This window comes from Melanaphis sacchari, unplaced genomic scaffold, assembly GCF_002803265.2.
Source record: "Melanaphis sacchari strain LSU unplaced genomic scaffold, SCAv2.0 Contig11_pilon_pilon, whole genome shotgun sequence".
NCBI lineage: Eukaryota > Metazoa > Arthropoda > Insecta > Hemiptera > Aphididae > Melanaphis > Melanaphis sacchari.
The window spans coordinates 1,382,136-1,400,379 of record NW_020270469.1 but is presented as its reverse complement, the minus strand read 5'-3'; the positions used below and the strand labels follow the sequence as shown (position 1 = coordinate 1,400,379).

General features: G+C 25.5%; 1 protein-coding gene across 6 annotated transcripts in view; it reads left to right on the top strand.

The window, feature by feature from the left end:
• The window catches only part of LOC112604124 (calcium-activated potassium channel slowpoke), a 74,912-nt gene that overhangs the window by 36,146 nt on the left and 20,522 nt on the right, over positions 1 to 18,244 (top strand). For 3 of the 6 annotated variants that reach the window (XM_025353013.1, XM_025353012.1, XM_025353010.1), the window contains exons 7-15: positions 384 to 475; positions 1,685 to 1,795; positions 3,899 to 4,004; positions 5,229 to 5,381; positions 6,143 to 6,298; positions 10,202 to 10,386; positions 15,152 to 15,307; positions 16,082 to 16,158; positions 17,231 to 17,287. In XM_025353013.1, the coding sequence (XP_025208798.1) occupies positions 384 to 475; positions 1,685 to 1,795; positions 3,899 to 4,004; positions 5,229 to 5,381; positions 6,143 to 6,298; positions 10,202 to 10,386; positions 15,152 to 15,307; positions 16,082 to 16,158; positions 17,231 to 17,287 (1,093 nt within the window). Of the gene's footprint in view, positions 1 to 383; positions 476 to 1,684; positions 1,796 to 2,052; positions 2,159 to 3,898; positions 4,005 to 5,228; positions 5,382 to 6,142; positions 6,299 to 6,816; positions 6,951 to 10,201; positions 10,387 to 15,151; positions 15,308 to 16,081; positions 16,159 to 17,230; positions 17,288 to 18,244 lie in introns of all 6 variants that reach the window. The other 3 variants (XM_025353011.1, XM_025353015.1, XM_025353014.1) reach the window with 3 other exon arrangements.

The following is an 18,244-nucleotide window of genomic DNA, read 5'->3' as shown; positions in this document are numbered from 1 at the left end:
TTCTAACAGATGCATACTGAACGTAACTTAAACGATCCTACCCGAATGCTTCCGACTAACTGTTCTCATTTTGTTCAGTAAGCGTCTGTCATCATGCACTCTTCTAATGCTGTCAAAGATCATACAACTACACACACTCAAATATATATATATATAACATACACACACACACATACTTATTTACACATAAATACAAAATAATATATATATTTGTACGAGCAAATGTAAACATTCACAGAATACCATATAAAAAAAAAAAAAAATCAAATAGGTTCTTATATGATAATAATATATGTTCTAATAATTATTATAACGTGGCGCAATTTTCTCATGTATGTTTCTTGAAATTTTGAACTATCCTTGAATGATTTGGGGTTCCTTAGGCGATTTTTGCGAGTTGTATACCCGAGATAATTGACCTGATCGGAACTAGACCAAAATATGGAGGAACCCTGAAGAATGAACGTGGAAGGAGGTAATATTTTACATACCATACATATATATATATATATATATTATTAGCATTTATACACCTTTATATAATATTAAGTACTTTATTTTATTTTTTTTTTCTACTAAGCTTCAAACAATATTTTTCTACGGATTTATAGGCCTACGATATTCAGCGTCAATTAAACTAAAGCACGTTTTTCTATATTTTAAAATAATTTTCTTCTTTGTCATCACAACATGGTACTATAATATTTAATATGATACGATCGTTTTACATTATTCATATAATATATGTATACACAGGCAGTACCTAATACGAGTATTGTACGATCTAAGTACGATACATAGGTACACTGTTTACGGATTACCACGCAACTTTAGCTACCGTGCCGAGTTGCTAAATTAAATGTAATTCAATTGTTGAGTGGCTAAAATGTCATGAATAACACAAATTCGTAATTTAATAGGTTAAATTTGAAAAAAAAAACGTATACATATAGTAATGTGTATATGTGCATTAACTTTTGTTGTTTATTTAAAATAACTGCACGTAACATTATTAATTATGCCTGAACCCTATTTTTTTTACCAAAAATATTAATATTAATGTAAATATCATTGATTGTAATATACAAACTATATTATTATTATTATTACTATGTAGTTTGAACATATTCAGTAAACACGCTTATATCCGTAGTGTCTATACCGATGACAAAATAGTAAAATTAATGTATCAATAAAGTTATTGTTTATATGTTTATTTATATTTTTAGGAAAACATAAATTAAAACACATAAACAATGTAACATTTTTAAAGCATTTTGACAAATTATTAATTATATTATTATCAATTTATTTTCAAAAGCTGTGTGATCTCTACAGAATGTAACGATCACACAACATATGATACATTTATACAATATACAATATACATATAACAAATTCGTACTTTTTGATTTAGTTATATCCTGTTTTTAATTATTTATTTATCAAAAATGCACTTCACCCGAGTAATCATCATGCTTAAATATATAATATTAACGTAATACATAACGTAGTCTTATCCTGACTGTTTTATTAGGATTTGTTCGTAGTGCCCCTCGTCGGTGCATATACAATATTTTTAATTCTTATTTTTATTTTGATCAATTTTTATTTTAATCTTTATTATTTATCTTAGAATTACGTAAATATGTGCGTTAATATATTTTTATGTTTATAAAAATAGGCACATCGTCGTTTGTGGACACATCACTTACGAGTCAGTGTCGCATTTTCTGAAAGATTTTTTACATGAAGACAGAGAGGACGTAGACGTGGAAGTGGTATTCTTACACAGGTATGACAAAACATTTTAATAAAATATTGTATTTATTTAAAATAATTATAATGTCAAAAAATCATAAATGATAAATACTGAACGATAGTTAAAAAAAAATTCGAGACACAATTTATCTGTTGAAATCACGTTTTAGATCTTTACTGCCAAGCTATAATAATATATGATCATGTATATGTATTTCATTATAATAATATATACCTATATAAACGTTTTTAAGTCGAAAAATTAGGTACGACGTTGTGTGTAATTTGCAGAAAAGAGCCAGATTTAGAATTGGAAGGGCTGCTCAAACGTCACTACACCACTGTCGAGTTTTTTCAGGGTACAATGATGAACGCAGTAGATCTAGAGAGGGTGAAGGTAAATACCCACTCTCATCCTGATTCTTACTGTCGACATTTTTTCTTATCGATTTGTGCTCAGTTTCCATACATAGATCAATATTATTATTATTATTATAACAGCTATATGTAGTCTGATACGAAATAGAAACAATTCTTATTAGTTCTAGAGATAGATAATTATATATTGTGTATAGGTATTTTATTATATACAAGTTGATTTTTTTAAAGTGCAACACTATTTTTCTTGAAAACCATTTATGTTATTGGAACATTTTTTTAAATAATTTAAAGTTATAACAAAAAAAAAGTAAAAAAAAAAAAAATTGAAAAACAATTATATTTATCACTTTTTATTGTTAAGTAGGTATTTGAAGTATTTTGTTTTTTTTAGAATAACTGCACAGATAATATAATATTTCAAAACAAAATATTTTTTCTGAGAATTTTGATGCTTAAAAATTAAATTTCTAATCAGTTATTAATTAAGTATAAGTATCTCAATTTTATACGAGCGGAGTGTTGTTGTGCTTAATGTTGTCCACTACTCCGTTTAGTGTAATTTAAAATACTTATAACTTATTGATCCAAACTCGTTTAATATATATTTTTAATGTATTGACATTTTCAGATAATATGCTGTTTTGGGGTAGAAAATTAAAATTGTGTGGAGTCATTTAAAAAGCAAAAAATTATAAAATGATAACAATGAAAAATTGTAAAATTATATTGATATGAAGTAACTTTAAATTATTTAAATAAAATTTTTCAAAAAACAAAAATAATTTTCAAAAAAATGAGTGTTTAATTTAAAAAAAAATTACTATGTATACGTATATGTATGTACAATATTTAAATACATACAATATATAAATGTATACCTATATATAGATATACGTATATTATATTATTATTCATAAATTTTGTTTTAAATATATTCCTTTATTTATTTACACCGAACATTAACTATTATCGTCATTTAGATTTGTTAAGCCTCTTGATCAAACAGTATTTACATATTAGTACAGACTATAACAAAGCCGTTGAAACTGTAAAGTGTTAATGTATTTTGCTTTGAACCATGTATTTAGCTGTCATTTATTATATATTTATATATATACACCCATATATATATATACTTATATATAAATACAAATACTAAACATTTAGGACGGGAACTTGAACAGACCTTGACGATGGTAATGTTTTTTTTTTTTTTTTTTTTTTTATTATTATTATTATTATTATTATTTGAATTAGGTAGATGAGTTTTTTGTTTTACATCTATTTATAATTTATACAAAAGGAAAGTAGTTTAGTATTGGAAAAATGATTATTCTGAAATCAATACACTGTCTTTATAATATATATATATATAGTTTATATATAGTTTATATATATATATATATACATATATATTTTATACATGCGTGCAGGTCTAAATTGGCAGAAATATAAAAACCCATTTGTCGTTGTAATAACATCACTAGAAAAAGAAAAATAAGATTTATTAATTTTATAATTTATATAGCGTTTATATTATAGCCGTCTATTGATAAATATTGTACCTGTTTTTACCACCTAGTAACTAGTTAGATACTTGAACGGATTTCTAAAGCATAGATTTTATATTGTTTATACTTGATTTATATGATATTTTATATTATAAATAATTACGATACAGTGTGCAATATATAGAAGACTTGTCAGTATTAGTTGTGCTTCAATTTAGTTATTTTTGGTATTTTCCAAACCGTAGGAAGCCACCTGACCTGGAACTGGAAGGACTTTTCAAGCGACATTTTACCACTGTCGAGTTCTTCCAAGGTTCTATAATGAACCCTATTGATTTGCAAAGGGTAAAGGTATGTCCAAACAAATGGCTTTAGCACAAATTGAATGACGGTTGCAATTTTTGGATTGGTATGACGCTGGTGATGGATTTTTGTGATTTAAACAAATATATACATAAAAATAAATATGTATACATGTATACTTATATATACATATTTATACATAATATATAATACGTAATATATATAAGTGTATATGTATATATATATAACTTACAAACATTTCACTCGATGCTCACATAGCTCGAAATAATCAAACGAACCGAACTGTTAATATATTTAACACTAAACGACGACTGTGTTTTATATGATTTATTTTTTGTTTTGTTTATAAGTATGATGTTTTTCTAAAATTCGTTTTAGCAGCGCATGCTTTTATAAATTGTATTATACTGAGAAGAAAAAACATGTACGACAACCGATCAGACGATCTTTACGTATACTTATACTTTACTGTACTCGACAAAATAAGACATTTTCAATGCCCGAAAAACGCATCATTTCATTTCATCGATATTTAATTATATATTATTAAATTATACATAGTTTCATAATAAAATCATACAATAAACGCATAGTTAGTTGTATTATTTGAACATATATTATGATAATATATAATTAAGTACTTGTTACACAGTAGTGCAAATTGTCTCGCAACGCGTTATTTTATAATATTATTATTCTCTTTTTCTCTCATATACGTTTTTGTAAAATCATATTGTACTAACGCAACGTGTAAATAAATTGAAAATTTGATAGTTTATTTATAAACTACAATATGACAATGATAATAATAATAATAATAACTGTAGTAATAATAATTATAATAATAATGTTAATAATACGCGTTGTGTAGTACTGTAGACATATTTTACCGTAATCATAGTTGTCCGTTGTTGTTAGCATGGTATTTATGTGTTTTCTGTATTGTGTGCTAATAGTATAATAATGTAATGCATGCGTGTGTTTTATTGTAGCTGAATTCATTATAATATTAAATAATATTATTATACTATTTTTTGGAAAATGAGCTTTAGTGTTTAAGTTTAACGTATACAAGTTAAACTTAAAGTAATAACTATATTCGATATACGCGAACAATATTGTTATTTTTGTAATTTGTATTATATACATACAATATATATATATATATATATATATATATATATATATATATGTGTGTGTGTGTGTATCAAAACCAGATTATGAGGTAAAACACCGATAATGACGTTTCAGGTCCACGAGGCTGATGCCTGTTTGGTGTTGGCAAACAAATACTGCCAGGACCCGGACGCCGAAGACGCTGCGAACATAATGAGGGTCATTTCTATCAAAAATTACTCGGACGATATAAGGGTCATTATACAACTCATGCAGTATCACAATAAAGTGAGTATAAATCATAAAATAAAATTATTGAATCAAATATTATACGGAGCAAAAGGGTTGTTTAGATTAGATAAATTCAGTGATATCTAACGTTTACTATGTCATCGCCGTAGATTAGACTTATCCATTCTACTGGTATTTATGATATATGGTATAAATTAATTAAATGGCCAAGAGCAGATTTTAAAAAGTTTCCGAATTGGTTTTCATTAGAATCAGGTATTTTAATAAGTAAGTTCAATTGGTTCCTACTTTTCATGAATATATTTATTTAATATTATAATATACATTTTATATCAATTATTTAAATTAATTTGATATTCATTATACTTTTGAGCTTGTGGTTTATAAAATATTCTTTTGTTGGTCAATAGTCAATACATAAAAAAACTTTTTATTCATTACGTATTATTGTTATTATTCATTTTTAATATGAATATTGAGAAAATAAAATATATATTTTTTTTAAGTTATTATTTAATAAAATCTTGGTAACTTATACTTTTATTATAAATATATTTGCATATTTTATTTTAAATATTAATAATAGATTATATGGATCTCAAAATCAAAAGCGAATCAATTTACCTTACGGCTAAATGAAAGTATATATGGTATAAAAACCATTTTGGCAGTGCGATAACTGCGATAGGTTCTTAATAATCATTAGATGTCAGCTGGATTTGATTTCATGAAATGGTTGTTTATTTTTTCGTCAATTCGTATAATTCTCACAATTGTGTTTTTGATTTGGTCGACAGGCGTATTTACTTAACATTCCGTCGTGGGACTGGAAACAAGGAGACGACGTGATCTGCTTGGCGGAGTTGAAACTTGGTTTCATTGCGCAGAGTTGTCTAGCACCAGGCTTTTCCACAATGATGGCGAATTTGTTCGCCATGAGGTCATTCAAAACGGTGAGTCATTCTAAACCAATATGCTTGAGCTTATTAGAAAACACTTCTCTAACTCTTGTCGCGCGCACGCGCTCACGTCCATTCAGAAAGACGAAACCAAAGTAAACAAAAAAAAAAAAAATTTAATGGAAAATAAAACGTTATAACATGGTTATTGTACATCGTTTACCATTCACGATATCGAGATTGATATGCGTAACAATATTAAAACAATAATATGTTTTCGATCCGTTGTTAAATTCTATAAACTCAAATTAAGCTATCTTCGTCCAAACCTACATATCATTATAATTCAAATGATAAAAATTATATATTTGTTTAATAATATAATATTATTATGCCTGCACTGACATTATTAAGTACTTTTGGTGTTTTTCTCCTGTGTGTTAGAACGTTTTTGTGCGTGTGCGATCAACTATTTTAAAAATGAACCTAATCATATTAAAAATCAAAACAAAAAATGAACCCAATTTTATCGGTTGTGGTGAATAAGCGTGTTAGACGATGTCTGTTAGCAGAACACGAGGTGCGTCGTGGCACCGGATGCTATACAAACGTGGCAGAACGACTATCTGCGCGGTACCGGCATGGAGATGTATACCGAAACGCTGAGCCCGACATTCATTGGCATGCCGTTTGCGCATGCCACTGAGTAAGTGGACTTAAATAACGTGTCCAATATATTGTACCGGCGGCCGATACTTTGTTGTTGTTTTTGTTGTTTTTTTATTTTTTTAAATTTATTTTTCAAATTTTTATTCTTCGGAAATCGTACATGATTTTGTGCATCTCAAGTCTGTTGTATGCCCACGTGTTTATATATTTTTTATTTTTATTTTTTCGTACGCCTCTAATATTATACGTATCTACGATCTGCAGCATAATTTTAATATTTTATTCAACATTGATTTATTTCAATAATATTTTATAAATTGACATTCAAAAGGGCTCTACTTGGACTACGGAATACTGTAATATTGTATAAACAGTGTTGAGTATAGTTACGTAATTAATAAATAAATACTACGAGGAAATTACTTTTTCAGTATTGCAGCAGTAATTTCATTTTGATAGACACAAGTTACAAAATTATTTTTAAAATATTATTTCCATGAATTTAACTCATTATATATCACGTTATTCAATAATATTAGGTATAGATGTATATAAAAAACTAAGGTTGCTTAGAAAAATTGGATAAGAAGGAGGTTTTAAGTTTATAATTTATATCACCAATATTTTTATTTATAAAAAAATAAAATGAATTTCCTAATTTTTCGTATTGTTAAAAACTTTTAGAGTATTTTTACACATTGAAAAAAATAATTAAGTTCATTGTCCCTACTTTTCAAATGATAGAGTAATGAGATCTGATAAAAAGTGTATGTGACGTAAAAATAATCAAAATAAAATAGATTTGTAATGTTTAATGGCATTTTATGACTTTTTAAAAATAATTTACCCAACACTGTATACAAGTGGATACACATACAAGTTTTATCACTATTATGTTAACATAGTTATTTTCTATTTCCATAATAACAGTAAGAGTCATTAGTGGTAATACTAAACATTAATCAAATACCCAATAATAATACTAATTCGATATTGTTAGTAGTTATTGCTCGTTGTTTGTAGTATAAAATTGTATTACTCTGTACGATTTGGAATCAACGACGCGTGATGTAGTGCAAATACGTCAGAGCAGTATCTAATCAACAAATTCGAGAGAAATATATTTGATGGATAAAAATTTCAGGGAAAATAAAACTTAGAAGAAAATTTTCCAATATTTTAATAAAAATGTACACTAAAATCAAGTACTTTTTTTTTTGTGATTTGGCTTACTTGTAATTTAGAAAACTGTTTAGAATAGTATGACGGATTGATTGTTTATTATTTGTTTTTTTGCAAGAAAATTGATATGAAAAATACAGATTTTTTTTCTGTCATGTTATTTCGGGAATTTATCTCGTAAATATTCTTATCTGGATGCAACGAGCACTAAGTAGCATTGTGTAGTGCATATTGTTTTTAACCAATGTGTATAATTCGGTTGACTCTGTGGTCGAGTAGAGACTCTTTGAATGTTTCTTTTTGTTTTTAAAAACGATGGCTGTATTGATTTTGTGTACGTGATATAAACGAAAGAAATTAATAATAATAATAAATAAAAACGACCTAAGATTAGATTCGCTTTTGGCTCTTTTTTCATCTTGACACGCAGCTGAAAAATCAGAATAAACGTACCTGTTTTGCAAAAAAAAAAAAAATGCAACGCGCAAAAAACACTGCTGTTTTGCGAGATTTTCAAAAAAACATTCAGCTTGCAAATTTATAATACATTATTATTATTATTGTTGTTATTTTGTTATTGTTGTTGTTTTGTTGTTGTTGTTGTTGTTGTCTTAAAATATTTATTATTATTACCATTATTATTATTATTATTATTATTATTATTATTATTATTATTATTGCACGTACGTACGCGCGTCGTACACGCCACACGTATGCGCGTACGTTGGCTTGTCATTTTTATATCTGATATGGTGGACGGTCTCACGTCCTGATTTTTTAGTTTTTTTATCATGATGGATTTTCGTGACCACTTGAAAAATGTATACGTTGTTGAACAAAATGAAAGGGAAAACATTTTAATATTTAATCAGTCTATATAATGCGCGAGTGTACAATATAATACACGTTGTATAGGTATGACCATATGTTTTATAGTACTTTACGAAACAAACTGCGTAACGCCAAAAATATTCATATGTATACATATCATCGTGTATCATACCTATAGATTGATCTCAGTAGAGTGTAGATAATATAATATGTGTACCTATAGATTTTAGTAAATAATATTATCAAAACTCGAAGCACATCGTATACATTACTGTTCCTCTCGGTTTTATATTTTTTTTTTTTATATTATTGTTTTTATTAACTTATTTGTTTCTTTTTTATGTAATTAGATACTTATTTTACTTATCGTTTTGACCTCTATCCAAAAACTTTAATAATCTTACTTGTTGTGCAGTAAAACATTTTGATTATGCATTTAATAATATCATATATCTACTCCTTATTATTATATTCGCATTAAAATCAAAAGGTTTTGAAACAGTTGCGATTGGAAAGACCGTAGTAAATTTCCCATGGAACTATAAATCCAAACTAATTTTACATTTACTGGATCAGGAAAATACTATTGTTTTACGTTCGACCGAATAAGTAATATTCAACATCAGTATTGCATTCGGTGATATTATATTTATAAAGACATACCGCATAACTATGTGGCAATTTTCGAATCTACTCGCGGATATAATATATCCAAGTTTGTTTTATATTGATAGATGCCCAGTTTTCGATTTCCGATGAACAAAGCAAAAATATTTTTTCGACTTTTATTGAACGTAGTGTATTTTGTGAAATTCATATAATAATATTATAGTAACGTGACTCGCACACCTGTTTGTGCTGAAATATTATTTTTGCATTGGATACCTATATCATTAATATCTATTATATTATTATAAACATTCCTTCTATTTTTTGATAAAACTCGTGAAAATATTATTATTTTAATAATATTATATATAACTATAATTATATAAATTTTATGTAAAAATAAAAAAAAATCATAAAAATATATCATAATTCATATTAATATATAATATATTATTTAACATATCCAATTCCAGAAATTTTTTTATCCCACACCTTTTGTTTAAATTATTATTGTTATGATTTATAATTTTGTTATACTTTCCACATTTTTATTTTTTTTTGTTATACCTACGATTTTTTGATTTTGATTTTGATTTTGTTTGTTTGTTTTTTTTTTTCTATCATTTGTTTTTATTTTCGGTCTGCGACCCGATGAATGTGATGTAGAGTAGAGATGTGATAGAGCGTTTGATACCGTGTATAGTTCCTGTGAAGAGTGTGGAGTTTGGTGTATTTCAGTCTCCAGATACGCAAGCGTGGCAGAACGACTATCTGCAAGGAACCGGCTGCGAGATGTATACGGAGACCTTATCCCCGTCATTCACCGGCATGACGTTTCCGCAGGCCAGCGAGTAAGTCCCTCCTAGAGCCACACATACACATATTCATACATTAGATAACACGTTCAAAAACATACATACACTTACACATATTACTACACTTCTAACCAGAAATCACTTTCTGTCATCCCCACTTAATATTCACATAATATTATGATATACGAGCTGATCCATTTAACTGGTAAAAATAATAATTTGAAAAAGGTTTTTTTTTTAATATGAAAAACATACTGTTTATGATAGGTAAAGTTTTAAGAAAAAACATTTTTTTAATATATTTTTGACGTGATTTTATTTATTATAATTTTTCTTTATGACAACCCATAATTTTTAATTTATAAATATTGATCTTAAAACTTTTTAAAATTTTAAAATTTCTTGATATTTAATTACTAAATAAAATACTTTTTTTTATTAAATTAATAGATTTATATTATGTGTAGAATATAGGATATCTTGAAAAAATGATGATTGACTATTCAGTTCGACTAAAATTTAAACGGCCATATTCAAAAAAATAAAATATATTTATTCTTATTCCTATTACAAAATAAGAATACTAAGTTTACTATTGATAAATTTAAAATCTAAAAATTATTTTTGTAAAATATGGTTATAATAATTTCATTTTTACTTTTAAAATAATAAAATTTAACTCGTAGATCGATTGTAACCAGAAATTAATTGGATCACCACGTCTATATATATATATATAATTATACATTATACATTACACATACCTTACTCTATACAAAATACGTTTATAAATATATTATACTTAATATATTATTATTAGATTTCCTGCAGAGCTGTTTTTTAATTTAGTCTGAATATGATAACAATAATAGATAATACATTAACGTTTATTATAACAAACATTTTATAAATATATGTATAGTTTTTTGTTATATAGTATTTATCATTATTATTTCAGTAGGTTAGACCAGTGTTCCCCAACTATTTGATCCACTGTAAGTTAGAATCTTCTGCCATGCAAAACGTAAAAAAAATAATTCTTATTATATTGTTAAACTGTAATAAGCACTGTTATATAATAATATAATTTAATCTTTAAATTAATAATATCTTTAACGGGTCAAATGAATTTTGTGGTAATCCCATAGGTTGGGTAACACTGGATTAGTCGTTAGTTGTACTATATATATTATACAAATAGTTTAATATTATTTATTATATTGGACGCGGTATCGGTTCAACACGGTTCTGAGCTAAACATTTTTGCATCGGCAATATTCAATAGGTGTCTATGTGAACGTAATAAAAACATATATGAATGCGGTAGACCAACGAGTGCAAACATGTAATAAAAGGTCAAAAAAACAGTGAAAGAGTACACTTGTGCAGTATACTAGGGTCGCGTTAAAATGGAAAGTACTTTTAAAAAAATCGGATGAGTGATTCTTATTTTACATTTAAATTTTTATGTCACGTGAAAATACAATTTTTTTTTTGTTACCACTTGAAATATAGCCGTTTGTGAAAATAAAACTTCAACCCGATTTGATCCGAAGTACGTAATTGGGGTTTAACGGGTTATCATTAGAATTAATATTTAAAATGATAATTTAAAGCTCGTTCCACGACAGAAATTCATATTTTTACCATTTCCCAGGTCGGCACTGTATGTATGTATGCAGGTATAAAAATACACGCGAAGTAATTAATAGTATACTCGTACAGGTTAATATCTACGTATTAAACGATATGAGGAAATAAAATGTCATCTACAATCTGTATTTAGTCTTTTATTCCAAATACTTTTACGTTGATACAAAATCATCAAAAAAATAAATCGAAATCGTGTTAAAAAAAAAAAAAAAGTTTAAATGTTGACAATTGAATTTATCATGATCATCTAATTACACCCATCGTTATCCCAAAACACATATAATTATATTCTGTTTTCCATATTCATGGCTCATAAATATCAGTTAATCATATATTTTATATAATTATAAATTATAATAATATACGAGTATTATTTTATTATACTTATCGATATAATTTCCACGGCGTGGACATTTCTTCATTACAGTATATATAACAATATTTGAATTGTCTATTTTCATATACAATTTTTTTGAGTTGCTATATTAAAATATATGTTATATACCTATTACCTATACATATTAAGTTTGTCGAAAACTGTCAAATATAAACTTAAAGTAAAAGTAAAATTTGTAAATTATAAGTTAACAGTATAGTATACTGGTAATTGAACAACGGATTTCGTCCATAGCTTTGTAAACCAGACTTGTATAGACCTTATTTTTGTACTTTTTATCCGGATTAACAATATCTAAAATAAAAAATTAATTCTGTTTTTTTTTTTTTTTTATAGAATCTGTAGTTTTCAAGTAATAGTATTTTAATATAATTATTCAGTTATTGTAATTAATAGTCGGTAATTAAATAAATGATCATTTATAAAATGGAAAACTATTCTTTCACCATTTGAATATTATACGTAATAAGATTTTTTCCCGAACTGCGAATTCAGCCGATAATACCGCGTCCGGTGTGTTAGTAGCGTGTGGTGAAAATGTATTAGTTAAAATAATGAATGATATATAATATATATATATATATATATATAATAATATATATAATATATCTGACGTAATAATATCCAAGTTATTAAGAGTCTAAAATATTTTTAAATTTTTTATTCTTTATTTCTCGATGTAACGAAGCATGATGTTGGTAGTTCTGCTGCCAGTAGTCTTGTTAAATTTTTATTTTAAATAATATAGGATATTTTATATGCACGGTGATTCATCAAGCATGCTCACCCCAATTTTGTCCTTTGATGATAAATTTATGAAAAGTCTGATGTTTTGAATTAGTAAGTATATGCAATTAATAAAGACCATTTTTTCAAAGATTTGGTAATTTGTATGCCAGTTAATGAATAAGCTATGTTTATACAAACTTTTTTATTTCAAATGAGAACTATACTTTTTTTTTTTATTATTAAAAATTGCTATAAATATTTATTTATTTTTTATTTTAATGCAAATCTAAATTTAAACTCTAGTTTCTCAGTTATTTAATTCTATGCACTAATAATTATTTATAGGTTTAACGATATGGGAGGTATGATAAATTAAAAATTATAGTTTTTAGTATTGATATATTATGTATAGTATTTTATGGTTATTAAAATTGATCGAGTATGATAGGACGTACCAAACTATACATTGCATACTATATTTAATTTCAAAACATTATATTTTAATGATTATTATCTTTATCTTGGTTTTAAAGAGATAAATAACGTAGAAAATACTCGTTTATATTTTTAATAAAATGTATTAATATTTCTTAGCAAATAATCTTCTAAAAGCTTATAATGAATAAGGTTGATCATCTTTTAAAATTAAAATAATTTTTTATCGCTTCTGGAAGCATCTTAAATGGTTTAAAAATATAAGTTTTGAAAAATATGGTCTTTAAATATACTTAAAAATTCTAAAATTCACAATTTGTATAAATGCGCTATTAAAGGATAAAGAGAAAGGGTGACAATGATAGGTGAATTACTCTGTATTTATTTTTTTATGTATTTTTAAGTGTCAATGAAATTCAATACCATATTATAAATACATGTTACGTATAATATCGTCTACCGCGTACGTGTGTATAAAGCACGGTATTTGCATGTAAAAAAAAAAATAGTTATTAATTTTTAACAATATACTGTTATATGGTAGACATTTTAGCAAAAACAATATTGTTATTCCAGTAATACATTGTAATTTATTCATCTATAATTATATTTATTAAAAAATACGTAAATATATTCGAGAATTAATAATATTATATTATATAGTTATCATAATTTTTTCACTTAATTTTGTTTTAGTATTAAACATTTTTCAATTGCGTTTAATTATTTGTAAAAATATTTAAAATTTTTCTCTTTAAAAATATTTTAATTGATAATTTATTGAAATATTTATTACTTTTATATTAATTAATTAACGTTTCATGATATCTGTCGAAAGATATTAAACTAAACAAATAACTCATTTATTACAATAATTTCTACGTATAAGTAATATCGCGTTAAACATTGATCCACACGCTACTTAAATTATTCATATACATAATATATCTTGTGAATAATAAAATTAATTTAGTTATTTTACGTACTTAATAAACATATTACATATAAATAAATATTAATATATCATAAAATTCGTTGTTTGTTAGTTTTTTTTCAATAGTCTTAACATTAATATAGTTTTTATGGGTTAGCTGATTACCTCTGAAAATTTTTATCATGATATTTATATTATATAATATATGATTGTATAATATACCAGGTCACGAATAAAATTTCCAACCCTAAGTCTGTATACGTGAGGTTAACAGCTAAAACAACCCAGCATGATAGATAAATTAATATTTCAATGAATATAATATTATTGCCATTAACATTTTAATTATTATTATTTATAACTATAAAAATCGGTCGAGAACTCCATGATGAAAACATTAATCAGCATGCACAAAAATGGCTTATTATTTTGTTTATTAAACGCGTATAACGGCATGGATGCATGGTGCATAATATTTTGTATCGCTGTCTTGCGTCGTGCTTGCTTTCGTGTGGTTTGCGCATGATTTTTATATCTATTTTTCAACAGCCGACACAAATTTTGACAAAAAAATATACATATAATAATCACATATAACTCCTTATGATTCTGAAAAAAATCCGTCTAATGCTCGTCCGTGTTTTAACGTGCAGGTTGTGCTTCACGAAGCTGAAACTTCTGTTGTTGGCAATTGAAATAAAAGGCGAAGACGGACGGGACAGCAAGATATCGATAAACCCCAGAGGTTCCAAGATACAGGCGAGCACGCAGGGGTTCTTCATTGCTCAGTCAGCTGACGAAGTCAAAAGGTTTGTACGGTTCACTATGAGGCGTGCCAAAACGCGTTGTGTATCAATTGTACTCAAATAGAATTTTTTTTTTTTTTCATTGGTTTGACGATATTAATTTTTAAAAATCTATTCAAAAAATGTATTCTTACATACGAGAACGTATTTTATAAAATAACTTTCATGGAAACATTGATATTTAAATCCTGGCTTTTAATGTCTCTTGATTATTAATAAAACGAGTAATCAATAAAGATTTAAAAATAACGTTCACTATCGAAGTAAAAAACAAATTTTTTACTTATAATTTTGTGTTTTTAATTATAGTAACTTTTTTAGCTGTAATTAACACAATAAAAATTTGTGTTTGTGTTGTGAGTTAAATAAAAATATTTCAAAATAAGATTAGATATTCAAATTTCAAGAGTCGATTAAATTAATATACATCAGAATAATCGATGATCACTTAAAATAATATAATATAAAACGCACTTTTTTAATATTAAATCTTTAAATTCAATTTTTAATTTCATATTATAATAGAAAACGTTATACTGTAAATACATACGATAATTAAAATAGAAACTCGTTGTTAAAAGAGCATACCACTACGCTAATGGTAGAATTTAATTTAAAAAATACTATAACAATAATTATTCTAATTAAGTACGAAACTTGTTAACTAATAACCTTAGTAGTTAAAGATGTACCATGAGAATAAAAAATAAAATAATTATTCAATATTGTATGTTTGAAAAGTATAATTTTATCAATTTATTATTTATGTACATTTAGGGCTTGGTATTACTGTAAGGCATGTCATGAAGAAATTAGAGATGAAACGTTGATTAAGAAGTGCAAGTGCAAAAACTGTAAGTATCATTCACGATAGTTTTCTTTTACAATCCTATTGTGTATGTGAATCAAATGCACTGATCGACAAACCTATACATATATTTATATATATTTATATATATATATATAAATATCTAAGTATAAAGTTTCTATATTATTTATTTTCATGCGACATAAATTATCTTCATTATTTATGTATATTTGTATACCTAATGTATATAAATATATATATATATATATATATGTATGCATATACATATTAATGCAACCTCGCGAATAAACAAAAAAGACACATTTTTTTTTCATTCTTTCATTTAAGTTTATTTTTGTTTTTTCTTTAGTCCACCCATCTCCTGATGATGTAGACTGATTTACTGTGCGCCGGAACAATGCAATACAAACTTATTAAATTCATAAATTCGAATCACGCGACTATGCAATAACGACCAGTATTGTTATGTGTATTAAGACTTTAAGTTCGGGCGCATACTAAATCGACTTGTTTTTCAATACAAAACAAAAACACTTATGTCCATTTGCACTCCAATGTAGAAGGAAATGTATACACATATAATTATTATTTATCTAACTACATAATATATCAATATTTTACATGAATATACAATATAAATGTATATAATATTATATACATATATATTGTAAGTTGTGCATATAATATATTAAATGTAAGCCATATACATACATATTATTATTTTTTTTTGTCCACCACCTGAATACCGCTCACGACGATCACACGTTTTACGAGCTTAAGCAGCTTTATATTTTATTTATTTTTATACATATCGTAGAATTTTATTTTCTTCCATTACACAGCTATGTAATAATATATGCTGCATGTAATGTAACAACAGGACTACTACACTACCTGTAATAGTTTTTTGTTTACATTTTTAATACATGTTATTATTATCAACAAATAAAAATACGATTATATCTGAAATATTCTAAACTAAAATTAAAAAAAAAACCTAGTATTACCCGATTTGGTTATATTTTATTTTATTTATTTATTACATAAACTGTTTACTTTTACGTTCGAGTATTATAGAGAGAGACACCATGTTACAGATGTCGGTATGATTATGATGGAGACTGGAATGTTGGCACATAATTATAATTTCGAGGGTACTTATAAAAATTTAAGAAAAAAAAAATAAAAAGTTACATGTGTTTGTGTTTTGAAGTCCGCTTGCCTGAATACGTCCATAAATACATAGTCAATAACAATTTCAATAAATTAACAATAACATATTATTATAACATTACGTTCATATATATTATAATATAATTTTTTTTTTCGTAATCATTCGAATATCGTTGAGTTCTAAATTATTTTTGTACAATTTTAACTAGCCATAATGTCATTGGAATAAGGTCCGGATGTCGATAGCGTTGAATCAAGTGGCTATTATTTTAATTAAATATTATATATTATGCATTACACATACCTTTATAAAGAAATTTGTGATATTTAAAATGTTGTTTAACATATATTCCACTACCCCAAAGTTCAATTATTACTTTCATGCCTAAAATTAAATTGTATTGAAATTTTTTTATGAATAGAAAATTTCAATCACTATATTTACAATTACATAATTATAATGTATGTATGCAAGTGAAATAACACTATGTTTATTCTCAGGAATATTGATCAATAAATTGCTTTTATAACACGTTTTTATTATTTTATTTATTCAAGGTCATTTAAAAAATAAAAAAAATATTTTACCTATTTATAGAATTGTATTAATGGTTAATTCCGTATTTGGTACGATTGTACAGTATATAACTATACGCATTTGATAAAAAATAACATAAACATTGTATAATTAAATCTATTTTAATTAAGATTTCTATTAAAAGGTGGTCAGCAATTTTAAAGTTTATTTATTTAAATTATATTCATGTAAATATAAATCAATTGTATATATCGTAATAATGCAACTTTAATAAATTAAATTCTGCTTAAGTTGATAATAGAAAAAAATCTGTAAATGTGTAATATTTATAAAACTGATGATTAATAATTCATTTAGTAATATTAGTCTGATTTTAATTTGAAAAATTTTCCTAAATAAT